Source organism: Ceratotherium simum, chromosome 17, assembly GCF_057802395.1.
Source record: "Ceratotherium simum simum isolate JZ-2026a chromosome 17, ASM5780239v1, whole genome shotgun sequence".
Classification (NCBI taxonomy): Eukaryota; Metazoa; Chordata; class Mammalia; order Perissodactyla; family Rhinocerotidae; genus Ceratotherium; species Ceratotherium simum.
Genome location: NC_141916.1, coordinates 40,627,492 through 40,646,822, shown reverse-complemented (window position 1 = coordinate 40,646,822; position 19,331 = coordinate 40,627,492). Strand labels below are relative to the sequence as shown.

Genomic DNA, 19,331 nt, shown 5'->3' with positions numbered 1-19,331 from the left:
TTATACTTACAGTTTCATCTTTTCTTAAATTTAAGTCTTCTTATTTATCTAGAATTTATGTTTGTGTATATTATAAGGTTTAGCTCTAATTTTTTTCCAAAGGATCTATTTTTTTTTACTTGTTGAATAATACATCAAATACTTATTGATTTTTATATGTTCTTTTCCATATTTTGTTCCTACATGTACTTGAGTTTATTTCAAAACTGTCCACTACATCTCATTCACTTATATTTTGAGTCTTAAATTATTATCCCATAATTTGGGTTAAATTTTATAGTATATTTTAATAACCACTAGGGTATGTTCATTTCTTCTAATATTTTCTGATTATTATAAATGTATTCTCTCATATAAAATTTAGGTTCTTGTCTTTTCAATTTATTAAAAAAAGAATACTAATAGCTTTTGATTGAAATTGAGTTAAACCTGTAAATTTGTTTGGGTAGAACTGAGCACTTAGTAATTTTATAGAATTCAGTCTTCTTAACCAGGAGCATTGTATGTCCATCAGTAAAGCTTTACCATTTTCTGTATATGGTTATCAAACATTTCTTGATAATGTTGTTCAAAAGTATATTATTTTTTGGTGCTATGGTGAACAATTTTTTTTTTTTTATTATATCTACTAAGGAGTCATTTCTGTTGTATAGAAAATCTAAAATGTATATTAATATGTCGTATAGTCTGTCTTGTTAGTATGCTAACTTATTAGTGGTAAGGAGTTCTTCCATTGGTACACGTGGGTAGTGCGTGTACTGGAAACATGAATGGAATTTTATTCCTCTCAGTTGATACCTTGTATTTTCTTAATACTCTTCTAGTTAAATGTTATTTTCAATAAATAACTATCATACTTTGTAAGCGAAGTAGCTCAGGGCTATTACAAATATGGGAAGAACTTGGCAGTGTTTTGTAGTCTTTATTTTTTATGAAAATCTACATTTTGTGACTTTGGGGGTGCAAATAATTTTACTCCTTAGAACTCTCATATTTTTGTGATAGTATCAAAACAGAATTAAAAATGGTTGAAATATTTTGGCCTTCTGGTTCCTATTATTCATGACAGTAGACTAAGCTACACTAATGAATTTCTTCAGCTTATTTTCTTAATAAGCTAGAAGCTTAATGGTATGCAAATAAATCTTGACATGGTTTAACACCTATCTAAGATGTTCCTGACAGAGAACTGTAAAGCTATACATGAGCAGACTCTATTTGTCACACAGTGATATTAAAATATTTTCAAAACAACTAAGCAGTTGAAATATTAGCTAGCAAACCAGAAGTTTATTACTTCAGGTATGTTAATTTATTCATGATGGCTATTTAATACATTACTGTTAAAACATAGATTTCAAAAACCTAATTATTCTTTAAAAGAAAGAGTAAAAATATTTGCCATGTATAATAACTATCTTTTAATTTACTATAATTATTATGTTATCTTATAGCTGATGGGGCATTCAGAATGGGATCACAAACGAGGGCCAAGAGGATCACAGGTAAGTTTCTTTTCCTTTCCTTTTTTGTATTTGTTTCTTAACGCTTTGAGCCATGAGTTTTCTAAAACTCAAGAAATAATAGGAAGTAGAGAGAGGAATAGGCAAAATAACCATGCCATTTGTTTTTATTTAAGTTTGCTGTAATTAAAGTCTGGTTTCAAATCCCAAAGGCGGATGCCAGTGTGTTCCTCCTTAGAGCTTTCTGATATCCCATATTGGTTGTGTTTATATGAAAGTAGATTTTATATTCATCTTGTCTCTGCAGAATACATTTTGATCAGCAACTCACTCTTCTTGATTTTATTCAGTTCCTTTGATAATTTTTCTGTATATTTTCTTCTTTTCTCTATCTTCCTGTTTTTGGTTAAATATTTTGAAATATAATCAGATTAAATCCTGAACTAATTGCAGATTTTGTCTCTAAATTAACTCTCTTCGTCTTAGGGAAATAGAAAGATGAAAGGACCTATTATTTTTGAAGAGAAACAAATTCTAAACCTTTCTATATTACCAGGCTGTTTTCATTGTCTTGCTTTATGTCTTAGGCAAGGAGAAAAGCTTCCATGACGCATTTATGCTTTTTAATGACCTAATTAGACAATGTGGATTTGTTTTTCTTCCATAATTGCTTTGCCTGACAGAATAAAGTCTAAGTTTTACACTAAGAAAATTCTCTCTCCTCCTAGGTTATTTTGTAAAAAAGTATAAAAATCATTTATCTCATAACGGTCTGTGTTTACCTGACTGTAAACATCCCAAATAAAAATTAAGTGGGTGGCACATTTTTACCTTTCTGCTCGCATTTTCTATTTCCCTCTAAAAAGTATGGTTAAGAGAAAGAGAGTTGAATGTGTGGTACTGTATATGAAAGTTCATTGTGAAATGTGAGATTCTGCCAAATGTTTTACGAAGCTGACATGGACCTGTGCTGTCATTAAGTTTGCATTAATGACTATTTAATTTAGGTCACTGGGAAAACAATACCAAGTCAGTCAGTTGTTTTTAGTTGAGATTTTAATAGCTGTGGTTTTATTTTTGCCCATTATCAATTTGATTAGTAAATAATATAAAACAGTCCAATTAAATTAGGATCATCCAAAAGAATTTATGTCTTGTTTTCCCTCACTGTCCCTTCGCCTTCTCCATTTTCTCTGGCAACTCTCTCTCTGTACACATCTGTAATATTTTACCTCAAGATTTGCTGCAAGGTTGGTAATGAAATGATGAAATTAACATATGATAAATTCTTTTTGATTCTAAACTAATACAAACTGAAGATGAACACAAGTAAGAAACTCCATGCTTCTGATTATTGCCACCAAAGACATTTTGATATTCAAAACATGCCAAGAAACTTGATAAGGATATGTCCCTTCAAAGTAATGTAGTGTTATATACTCCCCATGTGACCTATTTGGATATAGTTTATCTTTAGGGTTGGATTGGTCACTCTGTCATTATAAATTGAAAATAAATGTCATTAAAGTACAACATTGTGTTAAGTTGAAACATAAAAACCTCAGAATGAAAATTTTTTAAATTCCAAATAATGCATATATCTAGAAAACTTCAGAATTCCACATACACGCACAAAATATTTTCATAAATAAAGTCTGATTATATTTGAAAGCCTGAGATGGTTCTGAAAGGCAGTGGCATTAGAACATTCTTGCAGGAACTACCGTTATCAGCATCAACTTCTTTCTTGGACCTCTCATCTAGCTAAATAAGTATTCTAAATGTGGTATACCTTTTTCTCACTTTGATTCCTCACTTCAGATAAAAATTGTCAAGGTAAAAAGCAAAAGCACACACCAGAAAATAAAAACAATAACAACTACAACAAGCAAACGTTATTCTTTGGAAATTCTGGGTAAACAAATTATGTGTTAAGTAATAATTTAATAATCTAATCCTAATTCCCCACTGGAAAAAAGAAAGACACTGTATTTATGTTTTATATCATTGATCCCTTCTTATCTTGCTATTAGTTCTTCGAAAAATATATCTAAAGCCTTTTAGCCATTCAAAAGGAATTTCAGTCAGACTGTATTTGAACACAGATCTCTTAATATTTTACTAATACTCCAAGGCCTCACTCAAATTGCATCTCAATTTAGTTTAATTGAAGACAGGTTTTTAAGGACTTACTGTGTGTACAGCACTGTGATAGGTCTAACTGAGGAAAAACTGAATGACAATGTTACTGCATTCCAAGAGCTCACAAGTTATGGTTGGAAATAGAGCAATACTTGAATGTATAATTTGCATATAAGGCAAACTGATATATGTAAAATTAATTATATAAACAAAGTATGATAGGAGTTAAGGTGGGACAGAGTGTTTGTTTATTTCTAGTAGAACTAGGAAATACTTCTTGGAGTTGATGATATCTGAGGTGAGCCTTCAAGTTTGGGTAAGGTTTCAGAAGTGTGAAGAAAGTGAAAGGGAAAAGCTTGAATAAAAGTCTGAACTGACAGAGTGTGGGACATATTTGGATACATGTGAATTTTCTTTATTACTGCTTTATAAACACTTATTGGATAGGGACTGTTGCAGGAACTACTGTGAAGGAATGATCCAGAGAATGTCATACATGATTGATTAGATATGAGGAGGAAGTCAGGAGGGTCAAGAGTTTGAAATCCAGTACTTGAAGAATTCGTGCCATTAACACAGACCAGTTTACAGGGAAGATGATGAGTTCAGTGTTAGCGGTGTTAAGTGAGAAGTGAAGATGGCAATTCCAAAAGGGAATTTCAGACAAATGCTTGAGGTATCTTTCTGGTGCTCTGTAGCCAGATTAGAGCAGAAGATGTCAATTTGGGAATGCTAATCATACATGTGATAATTGAACTACATCAGGAGATAATTGAACTACACCAGAAGAAGCATATTAAAAGAGAAAAATAGAAGAAAGGCTGATTCTTGGGGAAGGCTCACTGTAAGGGCTGGGAGGAGCCTGGGGAGAGAATGAAAACATGCACATGGTCTCACTAGAGACCAGCTGAAGGAGAAGTGATACAGAATCAAAAGCGGTGTACTATCAAGTTACACCAGGAAGAGGACTGAGACCACAAACAGAGGTTCAAGAAAACAAAAAACGTGGAAAATGCCTTTGGATTTAGTGATTAGCATGACATTAGTGAACTTTGAGAATGCAGTTTTGATCAAGAAGTGGTGGAAAGCAGAATACAGAAATTAAGAAGAGAATAGTGGGGGCCAGCCCGTGGCTTAGTGGTTAAGTGCGCGCCCTCTGCTACTGGCGGCCTGGGTTCGGATCCCGGGCGCGCACCGACATACCGCTTGTCTGGCCATGCTGAGGCAGCATCCCACATACAGCAACTAGAAGGATGTGCAACTATGACATACAACTATTTACTGGGGCTTTGGGGAGAAAAAGAGGAGGATTGGCAATAGATGTTAGCTCAGAGCCAGTCTTCCTCAGCCAAAAAAAGAGGAAGATTAGCATGGATCTTAGCTCTGGGCTGATTTTCCTCACCAAAAAAAAAAAAAAAGGTTTCTTGGAAGAGTTTTGGTTTAAAAGAAAAGTAGGATTAAGAAAGAGCTGGCAGGGGCCGGCCCAGTGGTACAAGCAGTTAATTGCGCGCGCTCCGCTTTGGCGGCCTGGGGTTCGCAGATTCCGATCCTGGGTGCACACTGACGCACCGCTTGTCACGCCATGGTGTGGCGGCATCCCATATAAAGTAGAGGAAGGTGAGTACAGATGTTAGCTCAGGGCCAGTCTTCCTCCACAAGAAAGAGGAGGATTGGCATGGACGTTAGCTCAGGGCTGATCTTCCTCGCAAAAAAAAAAAAAAAGAGATGGCAGCAGAAGTGAGTGAAATTTCTTTTTATGCTAAGATGAGATGTGTATCAGTAATTATTAATGGCAAAGAAAAAGAATCAGTGTAGAGAAGAAAACACTGAAAATTCTCAATAGTGAACTGTTTCAGGACTGAGAAAATAGTGTGGTTGAGGGTAGGCAATGCACTTTCTTCCAAAGGGGCCTTTTCGTGACCTGTTTATGTGTTTTTCTCACACTCCATCAGTCCCCACGCCAAAACCCCACCATTCACCCTAGTTCGGAAAAACAGATCATGTTCTCAAATGAACTACTGGATAAATCCATCAAAAAGCACAAATGAAAAAGCTTTGGAAAGAAAGTAGAGACATCTATACCAGAACGAGAAAGAAGAAATAGGGACAAATAGTACAAAGTGAAAGAAATACTGTGAGCCTAATGACCCCAATGATCTTGGTAGAAAGGGTGCATAAACCTGGGGACATCATGGTGGAACATCTTGAACAGTAGAAAATATATGGAGTAACTGTTGCTCTGCGTAGCTGAACAGGGGACTTGCTCGATGTTGGAGCATCAAGAAATGCCTACTAGAAAGCAGGGCCTGTCACAGCTGTCAGCGGGTAGCCTGCCAGACAAATTTTAACCTATTTTACTCTACTTCAAAAAACACCAACATACGTCAGGCACTTTTTTAGCCTTTGAGGAGTCAAAAATGAACTGAACAACTTTGGCCTTCAAGAAGCATATAATTTTATTTAAAGTCAGCCTTGGCTCAGAGGATAAAAAATAATGAGCTAGTATTGAGAGCATTCATTATTACTAGGATAGAGTTAAGCTTCTCCTGGCTTTCACCCTATGTGCTTACTAAGTAAGAAATTTTCTCAAATTTGACGTAGTCCTCCACAATTATACCATATGTGCATTACCATAGATGATAAGAAGGTGTACCTTTCATATCAAATACTTATCATATAGAAAAATGCATATCTTGCTTCAAGTAAATTCCAACACTTAATTGCATATGACTCTTCAGTTTCAGCAAGAATTTAATTCAAATTGATTTATTTACTCTGTTCTCAGTAATTCTTTGGCATAATTTGTCAGCTCCCTCGCAGCTTTCCGGCTGATTTTTCTTCCTTTTTTTTTTTTTTTAAATATGTATTCTCAAATCGTAGATCATCCAAATTAGGGAAGATGCTAAATGATAAATAAATTTCCAGCAGCATGCAGAACTCTTTTATCTGGCAGCATTCCCAGTAATACCAAATGAAGTCAGGGGATGAAATTCTCAGAGTGCAATTCCTTTTTTTTTCTTTTCCTTTAAATTCTTGAAGAAAAGTTTTCCAGTGGGAAGTGAAGAGAGGCAATAGAAAATTGCTCTCCTTTGAAAAGCTTAAAAGTGGTATGAGGGGACTCCAAGGAGCCAATAATTTACTTTTCACTTAGTTAAGGGTCCCTGTGGGAAAAGATTACCTCAATCTGTGATTTTGTGAACTTCCTGACATTTTAATGTACTAGGCACCAGCAAGCCCTTATTTATCAATAGTTAGAGACGAGCAAGTTCTTTAGTCGTTTAGTACGTTGTTGATGACTCACTGCCTACCAGCCAGGCCTTATCAACTAGATTTATGAGCACTTATTGTAGAAACAACTTTTTGTGTGATGTGTCTTAGTCTTCAAATGATTGAAGTATTTTTTTAGACAATGAAATTCTGGTTTGTATGTTCCTAAATAATTGAAGTAACATATGTACAATACAGGAAGATAGCTGAATATTCTGGTGGGGAAAAAGTTATTAGGTGCGCAAAGCTATCAGTATGCTTGAAAATGATCTGTGTCCCGTTTAGCGGCATGGCTTTAACAGTCTACCAGGTGCCGGAGGCTCCAAACTTTAAAACTTCTAGAATAAGAGGCATCTACCTAGATCAGTTAGCTTTTGCAGCACTATTTTAAGTCTCAAGGATGAATTTTGGTAAGTTATTATACTTTGGTATCTTGTCTGCTTGGGTATTCAAGAGAAGGGGTCTGTTAATAATAGCTCCTGAAGTTGATGAACGAAGCATTTGCTTCCTAGTGGTCTAATTCTGTGACAGATCAATTCTTTTCTGTGTTAAATAATTTTTTTTTGATAATATGAGTGTGAACAGTAATTTAAATGCCTTCCAGACTTACCTGGAATAATACCATATAAATTTATTAAAGTTAACTCCATTTAATACATTTTAGAAAGACAGCCATCCAGATTTCCCAGGAATTTATTTCAAGGGATTAATGTGAGCAGACTGGGAGTCCATTATTACATTTCCCAAATGCTTGATGTGTTACCAAGGAATAATTCATGCCCTAGATGAATCTGGCTGCCAGTGTTACTTTTTTCTGCAAACAGTGTTTTTTACTTGCATTTCCCTCTCCTTTTTCTCTTTTCCGCATATTAATCTAACCACTGTTACCACTGGTTTAGAAATCATTCCAATAATAATTTCATTTTTTGGCAACTCTCCAAGGAAAGTTTTTTTTTTTTTTTTTTTGGTTGTTGTGCTATGGAATTTGTTTGAATTTTGTTTATATGGACAAGGACTACACACTGAATATTTTCCTGAGCCCTACACATCTTAGGAGTGGCCTTGTCACCTCATACAATAGTGGCAAGAAAGGACCTGCTTGCTTAATCCTTACTGAATGACACTCTTATCTTGGTGACTGTGGACATCATTCACCTGACACGTGCACTGCCTTATGCTTGCTTTTGTTAAATCAGAACCTTCTGGTATGTTATATGAAATAAAACAAAGATGGGCATTTCATACCCATCTTGTCCATTAAATCCTCCTTTAGGTGTTTTAAATTTTACCAGTTAGATCTAAACAATCTTTTTTTACCCTCCCACTGATTCTGTTAATTGTTTTTATCTAGTTATAGTTTAGTATTATGTCTTTAATTTGCATAGACATACTTTATAAGACACAGTCTTAGAAAATTTGTCCTAGTAGGGATATTTTTGAAAATCTCCACAACAGTGTCAAGAGGATGCAGAGACATCTCTCTTTGTCTTTGTTCAGAGAAGGGAAAATGGTGTTTCTCTTTAACAACTGAACTCAGTGGTTTATTACTTCTCCAGCATCTCTGGTCTCTCCTCAGTAGATCCCAGTAGCAAACTCCCATCCTCCAGTTGTGATAATGAAAAATGTCTCCAGACATTGTCAAGTGTCCCCTAGGAAGCAAAATTGCTTCTGGTTGAAAACCGCTGAGATTACAGCATAATCTCTTTGCCATGCATTTAGAAGATAATAAATAAATATTTACTGATTAATTTTGACACTTCATGTAGGAAAATGGGAAAATGCTTCTTCAAGAATATACGTTTTCAAGTTGCATCTTTAAGTCTACCAAAGAACAATTTTAAAGAGCATATTCAATTCATTGTGAGGTAGTTTACTCACAGCAGAACATGTCCCGGAAAACTAGAAGGAAAAAAACGCACTCTTTCCACACTTGAGCATTCAAGTGATTTAGAGAAGCGGCCTGAAGGAGAACGTGGCTCTGTCCATGCGGTAGCTGCACAGAACATGTTTTTTTGGTGACCTGATGCATGACCTTGAGTAAGCTACTCTTTGTTAAAGGCCCTGGTCTCTCCAAGAGGGCATCAATGAAGAGGAATCAAACAAGTCCACATAAATAAAAGGGAAAATTGCTGCTGGCATTTATGCTTCCCCCCCACCATGTTCATAGATTAGTAGACATGTTTAATACTTATCGAATGACCCTCTTATCTTGGGACTGTGAACATTATTCACATGATTTTTTTTTTTGCCAAATCAGAACCTTCTGGTACATTGTATGAAACAAAACGAGGAAATGAAATAAGCAGCTATAGATGACAGGTGTTTTAGCGGCAGGAGCTATGAATAGCTTAAGCAGTAGTCAAATTTACTAAGTGTACAAAAGCACACTTTGGAAAAAATAAAAAGAATAATAATACCTAACACTTTAAGCCACAGAACACTTTTGCATTTGCAGCTTTTATTATATTCTTTTTTTTCAAGCTATCTCAGTGTATACATTAAGAAAATTAATTAATTAATACAAATATTTTGCATTTACATTCCATAAAGTAAACATAGACATTCTGGAAATGAATCCTGGAGCTCTAAAGTTTTGCCTTCCAGTTGCTAGAATAATAGAAGGAAGATAACGCTAACTTGAGAATTGTTAAATTTATCTTTGAATTGCAATACCTGACAAAGGGAAATAATTTTTATTGCATGCTGGGTGATTGTATGCAGTCTCTGGCATAAAGTAAGATCTTGTTCTTTATTAATTGTGAAAACATACTCTAAAAGGGAAGTTTTGGGGGTGGATTTTTACTCTGGATAAAACTAATGAAAAGAGATTGTGCTGAGTATCATTAGATTTTCATGGGAGACAAAAATCTAAGACTAGATTTTAATGACTAGAACAAACCATCAGAGCAGTAGGTGAAGGTGAGGTGAGGTGGAGAAGGTCATCTGGCAGTTGGAGGGCCAGTTAACTAGAAGCGTGAATTAGGGCAACGGAAATAGTAAATGGTTGTGAGAAATAGTCCATCTTTTAAGGTGAATATGGACATCTGTTTTTGTATACTAACAAAAAAGCACCAAGATGCAGGTTTCTAGTATCTTCTTGCTACAATTTAGAGAAATTTGGAGAGAGTGAATGTTTTTACTTAATTTCTTAGTAACGCATATCCAGGTTATGTATAAAAAATATGTATTTCTAATACATAACAATATTATTTATAGTGTAGAAATGTTTTGTTACTTCCATTTTAGCGGACAAACCAAAAGGTTATTTAATAACATTCCCCACATGAGTTTTTATTGTCATCCAAACTACTGATGTTTTACAAAATTTTATATCGGAGAATGAAGATTGATGGGTGGTTCTTTTCTCAGCATTAAATGATTGTCCCATTTTCTGTAGAATTTAGCCATTGTGTAAAATTAAGTAAATCCAAGGAACTGGTGCTAATAATTTCAAAGCAAAATCCTGGAACAACATTAGAGATATTAGTGAACTGAAATTATCTCAAAAGTCACATAAATGAAGCTTCTTGTCAGGTTTGATTTTCCAGATCATAGGGGGTTTTTTGGTTTTGTTTTTGTTTTTGTGGTGCTGCCTTATGCAATGACCAATTCCTGGAAAACTCTGCGATTTACAAGTGAAAGCTTGTTCTTATTGGAAATCTGCAGGTTATCAAACTTGAATCAAAATAGTTTGCTTGCTGAATGCTGTGGCCCTATGGTTACATACTTCTGGGTGTCAGCTCACACATGGATCTCTATAACTATTTCCATTTTAGAATTTTGTAACCATGTTCTTTTGTTTTCAAATCATTTTAACCTCAAGCCTACAGAAAGTTGTTTCTACACCCTCAGTGATACACACTTAAAAGAGCAATTAAAAACAGTTTGGGAAAAAAAAATCTCTTAGAAGATTGTGGGTGAGACAAACAGATGAGGTAGAAATTTCAAAAGTAAACCAATGTGATCAGTCAGGAATATAAAGAAGTGCCAACAGATGTAAAAGCTTTAGTTCTCAAAGGACTGGGAGCAGAAGAGTGGAAAGAAGTTGTCTATCAAAGATGAGGCAGAAGAGACTCAAGGGAAAAGTCTTAGTAAATAGAGAGAAGATCATTTGATGAAGCAAGATAAGGACATGACCGTTGCAACCATGAGAAGGTTACAAACCTACATAAAAGCCCTTTGATTTGGGGGTTTGGCATGTTTTAAACCGAGTTTTGCTGCTCATTATCCCTAGTCAGAATTCTGGTGGGTCACTGCCATCACTTGGTGACAGTTCTCCTCCGGTACTTGAAAAGTGTGGCAGTATGATTCATGTTTATTGTATTTTTAGGCCTTTGTGTGATTTTTTAAAATATTCCACTGTACCAAGTAAGTTTGTAAAATCTAATCCTAGGACAATTTTGTCTTCTTCTTGATGTAGAAATATAGCGTGACTTTAAATAAATTTTGCTAAATAGTATAATTCCAGCAATGAGTTTTATTTTATGCTGCTTATGGCAACCTAACACATAGGAAATTTTTAATAAATATTTCTAAAATAAATGAAAACATGCTCCAATTGACAAACTTAGAGTTTAATTTATTCAAGTAAGTTTTACTGAACCAGTGTGTCTTGAAGAAATTATATTAATCCATAACAAAATATAGCAACCCCCTAGGATTTAGTGAATTTCTAAAGCGTGAATAACAAGGCTAAAAAGGCTTTGTTTTATTTATGCTATTCCTCTGCTTTTTAGCTTCTCTATTTCAAAGCATACAGGTAAGTTGAGAGCCCCTCATTTTAATATCTATGATGCTGTATTGTATTTTATTACTTGAACTGTAAAATTTGTTATGTTGGTATTAAGGAGAAGATAGAATTTAAATGCCCACTTTAGCATATAAGAACATGTGTTCCTCTCATTCTCAAGGCCCGTGGGGCTCCTCCCTCCTTCCCCCTTTTCCCTTTGCTCTCATGACAGGGACTTTTAAACGCCAGAGTGATTGTGTCTCATGCAGTACAGAGATCTGAAATTTACATGAGGACTTTAATAGAAACTTATGACACATGCTGTGACCAGGCTTTTCACTATTTTTTGTCATTTATTTGGCTTAAAACCAATGGAACAAACTGAACTTGGCATTGCTATTTTTGTTCGAAAAGAAGAAAAATATATAATTTTACTATTTCTTATGTTTTGGTCTTGGCACTGTGGCTTTTGTTTATGGAAAAAGACAGGAGAGGAAAATGCATTATTTTAACTTCACATGATAAATAATCATACCAAACTGAAATTTCCTTAAAAAGCATCTGTTCTTTTTTTTTGTTATTATTAGCATGCAGAATGCCACTAATTCAATGCAACCTTAAAATAAGAAGTAATATTAATATCTTCTTTAAATAACATTATAGGTTTAAATGCATCACTAAGATTGCATTATATATTTCATTAGAATTCAACTAGTTTCTGTGCCTATGCATGAATAAAGGAAACCTTTCTTTTTATTATGGATGTTATTTCCTCTTGATAAATTCTCATAGTAAAAAGAAAAAGCATTTAGATTTACTTTTAATAAAAATGGTATCTCACATTTATTGTTAAACTTCCTAATAAGTGCTTTATGGACAATATTAGCTACTTTAAAACATTAACTAATTTTATCTGGAGTGAATTTCTACCAAATACTAATAACAAAAAATAGGACTATAAGTAATGTCTCTGACTTCCAGCTATTTAAAGGAAGTTCAGTTTTCATCATTTTATGCATTGGTTGTCATGAAAATTTTACTTGGTAGATGCAGTATAGGAGTAAACAATTTTCCCAAAATGAACAGTGTATTATACATATTATGTGTATAGCTAGAACATAGGAGATGCTATGTTACATTAAATATCAAATAGTTGAAGCCTTTTTTTTATTATAAAATATTTCCAACATTTGCAGCAAAGTACAGAGAACAATGTACAAAAACTATATATTCACCACTTAGATTTAATAAATACTAACGTTATGTTATATTTGATTCAAGACAAGCAAGATGCATTTTTTTTTGTCATTTGTTTTTAAGCAGAGCACATTGATAAATACGTATACAAGTAATATCTACTTCAATAGCATTTGGAACAAGCTGGGGTATGGCCACTATGTTAATCAATATGTATCCAGAAATGGGTTAACATAGATACATGATTGTAGTCAAAAGCATGCCCTGTATTAAAAATAAAATCGTTATCTCTTTGGAGGTATTAAGAAAAGCATACAAGAAGTTTTATTAACATTAAATATTCTATTCTAAATGGATTATCTTTGTTAACCAAACTTAAAATTTTTTGAAATCATGTTTTAGGAAATCATCCCTGTAATAGTCACCAGATCAACTTCTTGAAATCAACTTCATGTAAAGAAACTATACAATTGGAAACTAGAAGAAACAATGTCTTCTAAAAGTGTTACTTTCTATACATTCCATATAAATATTTAATAGTTATTTTAACAGCTTAAAAGACAAAGAAGTTCTGTATATTTTTATTTAAAAAGTTTAATCATTGATGTGGGAGTTAGGTTTACAGATAGTGTATTTGTCTTTTCTTTCGTAACCTAATAAAAATTGTCATATTTGCATGCACAGTAGAATAGTTTTTGCAGAGCAGAATCAAAGAATAAAATAAGAATTGTAAGACCCATTCAGGCCCCACCCTGTTTAACATTTTTGTCAATGACTAATAGAGACAAAAGAATGCACACTTACCTTTTGGTGTTAAAAAATGGGATAGGCAGCTAATGTGTGAGTGACAGAATCAAGATGGAGAATGTATTCTCATTAAACTCCAGCTAAAATACTAAACTAATAAGATTAAACTGAAGAGGAGGAAATAAAATTTTGCACCTAAATTTTTAATAAAATTACAGTACAGAAAGTGCCTGCATGTTTGTTTAGAAGTAAATGAAGAAACAAAAAATAAGGCTTAAAGATCTGAGTTGACTTCAAGCCCAATATCATATGGCTTTTCTAACAGTAGGTGCAACCTTGGGCTTCATTAGCCATAGTAGTTACGGCATACAGAGCAGAGGATTAATTCAATAAAATCTGCACTGGCCAGATGATGCCTGCAGTGTTGTATTCAATTCTGAATGCCAGATTTCAAGAAGGGTATTGAAAGGCTGAGGCACTCACACAGAAGATCAGCATGTTTAGAAACCATGTGGGAGAAAAAGTGTGCTTTCTTGAGTCATCGAAAGTGTTAGGATATAGAAGGGGAGTGAGATTTTTTTCTCATTGTAGTCCTATGTAAGATACTGTTTGGACAAATGGTTAGAAAACAAGTGGAGTCAGATTTTGATTGAATATGAGAAAGACATTTCTGGCAATTCAAATTGATTTAGAAATAAGGTAATGGTTTTCCTGAATATGAAGTTGTTTAAATGATTGTTATATAGAAAAGTTTCTATAAGAGCAGAGGCGCTCACTTCATAAGAGTATGTTTCCTGGTTATTTCTGAACAGTGATGAATAGTCCAAGATATTAAAATCTCATTTTCCTAAATCAATGTGCCTCAGAGAAGAGTCCTGTAATTGTGCTCTTCATTTGATGGAAATTTCCAAATCTAGGTAAATCATAAATGTCCGGATCTGGACTGTATTCTGTATAGAGTAGAATGGTCTCTTCCCCCTGGGGAGCAATTTTAAAGCCCTCATTCCATGGATTAGCAATTCAGTATCACCTAGGGAGTTTATCAGAGATTCTGATTGATAAGGTTTTAGATGAAGCTAGGAAATCTTCCTTTTAAGAAGTTTCCCAGATGGTGTGAAGAGTGTCCATATTATTATACCATTGACTTAAAGAAGATGGATTGTATGGTGAATGGATTTCAGTGCCTAAAATGATCTCCTTTGTCTCAGTCCTGCCTGAAATTCTAGAGTTAGAGCTGAATTTCTTTACTACTCCTTGCTTGTTCATCTGTAAATTGTGGGAGCTAACATTTTTTATTGATATCAGTCATTCATTAGTATGAATGAAGCATAATAAGAATAATGTTTGAGGGTAGAAAAATGAAGGTACTGAGTACTGGAGTTGAAAGATAGGGAAACGTTGAGAATTGATACTGGATTCTCTTCTCCCAACTTCTAACACCAGGGCAATATTTTACACAATATTTTACACCAAGGAGAGCCATTCACATTGTAGTCTGCATGAGTGATGTGCAGTGTACAACATGCACAGCTGCACACATGGCCCTATTTAGCCCTTGTGCCCTTCTATGCTCATAACAGAATGGTTATTCTAAAACCAAAACTTGATTGTGTCACTTCGATTAACTCTCAGGAAAAGGACACAAGGCCTGTTATTTTCTGACTCCTAGCTTTCTACTGACATCTTCCCTTTCTTTCCAAAATAGATCAAATTTCCTGTACCTTGGATGGCATCATGCTATTTCACTCTTCTGGGCTTTTCCAATGTATCTTCTCTGCTTGAACAAATACCTTTTCCTTTTTGTGTTTTCTTAAATCCTTCTTCAGTATAGTAGAAACATTGAGTGCCAACTCTTAGTTAAGCATTAACTATGCTCCCATAACACATTTTCATCCATCATGCGTTTATCATAGAACTTAGAATATTATGCAGATTTTCCCTCTAGACTAAACTTCTCATATTCAAGAACTTTGCCTTGTTTGAATCTGTCGCTCAGAAGTTGTTCAAGAAATGTTGAATCAATGAATCAGTGAAGGGGAGTGAACAGCGTGAAATCTGAGCATACAGAACTTTCATTTAACCAACTTCACAATTTGGCTGTGGTGTGGCCTTGCTTTAATTTGAGGATAACTGGAGTTTCAATCGGTATTCAGGAAAGGATATTTTGAAGAAATGAGAATTGTTGTAACAGAGTCTGAACTTTAAAAAATATCTTATTAGTGATTATTCATGGTGACAGTATTTACCAAATTGTAGAGCTACTACTGGTAAAATGTCTGAATAACCTTTTTGTTCTATAAGGATTTTTAACGGAAGTTATATTAGAGGAGAGTTGAAAAACTTTTGAAAACAAGAAATCCAGAAAGTAATGGAAATCAAGTTTATGATAAACTTGTGCAACCTATTTGTTAAGTATTTCACTTGGTTAATTTTAATATGAATTAACAAAAATATGACTTGGGACCAAAAAAATCTTTATAGCCAAAGTTCTAGGATGATTTTTAAGGTGTTATAAAACTATCTTAGAATGTTAAACAGAATATGTTATTAAGCGTGGAACTGTGCGCTAAACTCTCAAATAAAAATTCCATCTTTCCACCCAAAAGTAAAAGATTAAAGTGTCATGAAACTTTATAATCTTTATCTAGTACCAAATCTATATTATCTAAAGATTGACAGTGTCCTTCCTTCTGCATTTTTTCCCCTGTTTTCCTTCTGCATCGATTGCATACTTAGAGTTTTTAAGGTTCTATGTTAAAATTTATGGAGGAACATAAAAATATATGATATCCTGTCACCATGGCAGGGAGTAATAAATATCTGTTGAAAGAATAACAATTTGAGCAGACAGGTCATTTATTTATAAGATATGCAAGTGATTTAGTGTTTTGGACAAGACTATTCACCACTATGGCCACTCAACTCCAATTCTGTAGTTCAAGCATATATATCATGCTTTACTTGGAAGTTATCTTTGTAAAATGTATGAAATACAAAATCAGAAATGTCAATATGTAATATCTCCTCCCCATATTGTACTGGTTGGTACTAATCAGACCTTACCAGTCAAAATGGCGGTCCTGCATCTCTCACCTTAATGAACTTTCCAAACTTAGGTTTTGGTTCATCTTGGACCAGCATGCTGAGCTGAAGCTTTCTTGTGCCTTTCTTGACTTTGATGGTAACTTTTCCATATTTGATAAGTAATTTCTCATTACTTTCTTTAACAAAAGATAAAAGATTTGAAATAAAAGATTAAAAACAAATCTTGAGTTAACCACAGAAAAAAGAAACTTTCACTGAATATGTATTTATTTTTGCCAGATATCGTACTAGGTACTTTAGTCACATAATTTCTTCTAATCTACAAAACAGTTTGGGAAGATGGATAATTATTTATGCAGCTAAGGTTTTTGAGCACCTCGTGTGTGTGGGTACGGTGGTAGTGTCGAGGCAGTTCCATGGAAATCAGGACAGACGAATTTGCCCTTCAGAAAGCTCATATTCTAGAGTTCTAGATGACATTACACATTTACGAGTGAAGATACAGACTTAAACAGTTTATATGATTTGCCAAAGGTCACAGAGCTAGAAAGAGTTAAGGTTGTGTTCAAATCCACATCTGTCTGACTAAAATGCTGTTTTTGACTCTACTATGCTATATTACCTCTCACCAAGATATATTTAATATCTGATTTATCATGAGGCCATCAAAATCCCTTACCAGATAAGGTAAAAATTCAGTTTTTTTTATTACCAATGCTAATTACCATCATTTAAAATAGATAAACTCGTTTTTATTTAACGAATTGTGAAACCTTAATTTTAATTAGAAACATAGCCCTATATAGTGATGGAGGTTATAAATTTAGAGTCTCAGAAATTTAAATAACTACGAGGTCAATCTCTGAGTAGTGGGTTTCCAAATAGTCTTATAAATGTGCAGGAAATAAACATTTCACAATTGCTTTTCTGACCAAAAAATGGTGGTTTCAGCCAACAGAAATATACCACTGCACATTCTGCTGCCAAGCCTGTCTTACATGAATTAGATTTATTATGTACGGTGCATGAAGAAGTTCTATTCCAAACCTGTGCAGCTCTCTAACCTTTCCACTTTACCACGTATGCAGCAGGACTGTTAAAGAGGTTAGTTTATTTATGACGGAGTAGAAATTACCTCTGAACATGAACTTTGGAAGACCTCTAAAAGTGCTAATGCCTCTAATTTAACCAGCAGCAGTCCACTGAGATAAAATTTACTATACCTTGTCTTCTTAAAGCTGCACATCTGTCAAAGCAAAGGTTATAATTAAGTTTCCTTGGAATTTCATGGAACTACAAATTTTGGAGTATAGTCCTGCAGGATTCCACACTAATTGAAGTAAAAGACAGGTTGGTGTGGTGGTTAAGAGAATGATCTTTGAAGTAATAAAGATCCCAACTCCACCGGTAAACATATACATCACATTAATGAGATATTTCACCTCTGGAAGTCATAGTTTTCTCATCTGGAAGATGAGATAATATTTACTTTGTAGAATTGTTCTGTGGGTACAATACATTGTAAAGCATTAGATCAAAAAGGGTATCTGGAATAGAGTAAACATGTTCATTTAAATGATAGCTTGAAACGCTATCATCATCATCTGCCACCACCACCGCCACCTCCTCTTCTTCTGTCTGCTGCTATTCAAGCACTACGCACAGTGTGAAGGACCCAGCCCTTCTCTCCCATCTAATTCCACAAAACATGTACTTACTCATCTTCCCCTGGGCCACAGAGAACCAACTTACAAGGTCACCTTTATTAAAATGTCCTTAATACATCAATTGGTAGCACTTTCTTTTCTTGTCTTTCTTTTCCAAAGACAGCAAGATATCTTACCATCATATTTTGGTAAAGAGAGATTACGCTACCTCTTGAACTATTCCACTGCCAAGATGATTAGCCTGAGCTTACCATTACACAGATTTCTTTGATATACGAGAAATGGCATCATAACCAAGCTCCAAAATGGAAATATCTTCCTTCCAAGTTTCTATAAATGTCATTTAATATATTATTTATTGAGTTACCTCTGATTACATAGGTAAGATAAATTATTTGTCTGGTTTGGAATGCCTACTTCTCAAGTAATTTATGGGAATGAATATAGTATCATCCGTAAAGTATTTCTCAGGTATTTTTCATGAGAATACTAATTTTTATGTCCTATAGTTTGCAAAACAAATTAAGCCTAAGATGTCCGTGCTAAAATTTGATTTTAACTTTTTAAATTGACATTCTTTTTACTTGGCATCAAGCAAAATGTGAACTTACATTAAGTAAATTTCAGCTTCCTTAATAGTTATCTAACCATTTCATTAGGGCTACTATCTTATTTAAGGTTAAACTATAAAATTAAGATTAAGCCATAAAAAAGCTCTGATTAAAAGCAGGAGAGGAAAATAAAGCTCTGATAAAATAAACAATTACAGAAAAAAGAATTTTAATCTAACCATAGAAAGAATTTATGACAGCCTCACAAGTTGGTTTTAATGTACACTTTGGGTATTAGTTAATTAACCAGGCAACTTCAAAAATCACCTTATGCTGTCTACTCATAATAATGTGGCCTCATAGATGGGGAGTCTTTGAGAATCCGTAATATAAATCTTTTATATATATATAGTAATGTATAATGTATTATATAATTTAACGTATAGCATATATTAACCTCTCAGATTGTGTAGGGTGATCTACAGGCTCCCATCCATGCAAAAAGACTTGTTTACTTCGTTCT

At 34.0% G+C, this 19,331-nt stretch overlaps 2 protein-coding genes across 2 annotated transcripts in view; both read left to right on the top strand.

Annotated features, from left to right (window-relative positions):
- Positions 1 to 19,331, top strand: part of SLCO1C1 (solute carrier organic anion transporter family member 1C1) — a 510,734-nt gene that overhangs the window by 322,033 nt on the left and 169,370 nt on the right. The gene's annotated exons all lie outside the window — the stretch shown is intronic.
- PDE3A (phosphodiesterase 3A) overlaps positions 1 to 19,331 on the top strand; it is a 292,725-nt gene that overhangs the window by 176,954 nt on the left and 96,440 nt on the right. The window contains exon 2 of the mRNA XM_087442694.1: positions 1,455 to 1,505. Coding sequence (XP_087298820.1) covers positions 1,455 to 1,505 — 51 coding nt within the window. The remainder of the gene's footprint in view (positions 1 to 1,454; positions 1,506 to 19,331) is intronic.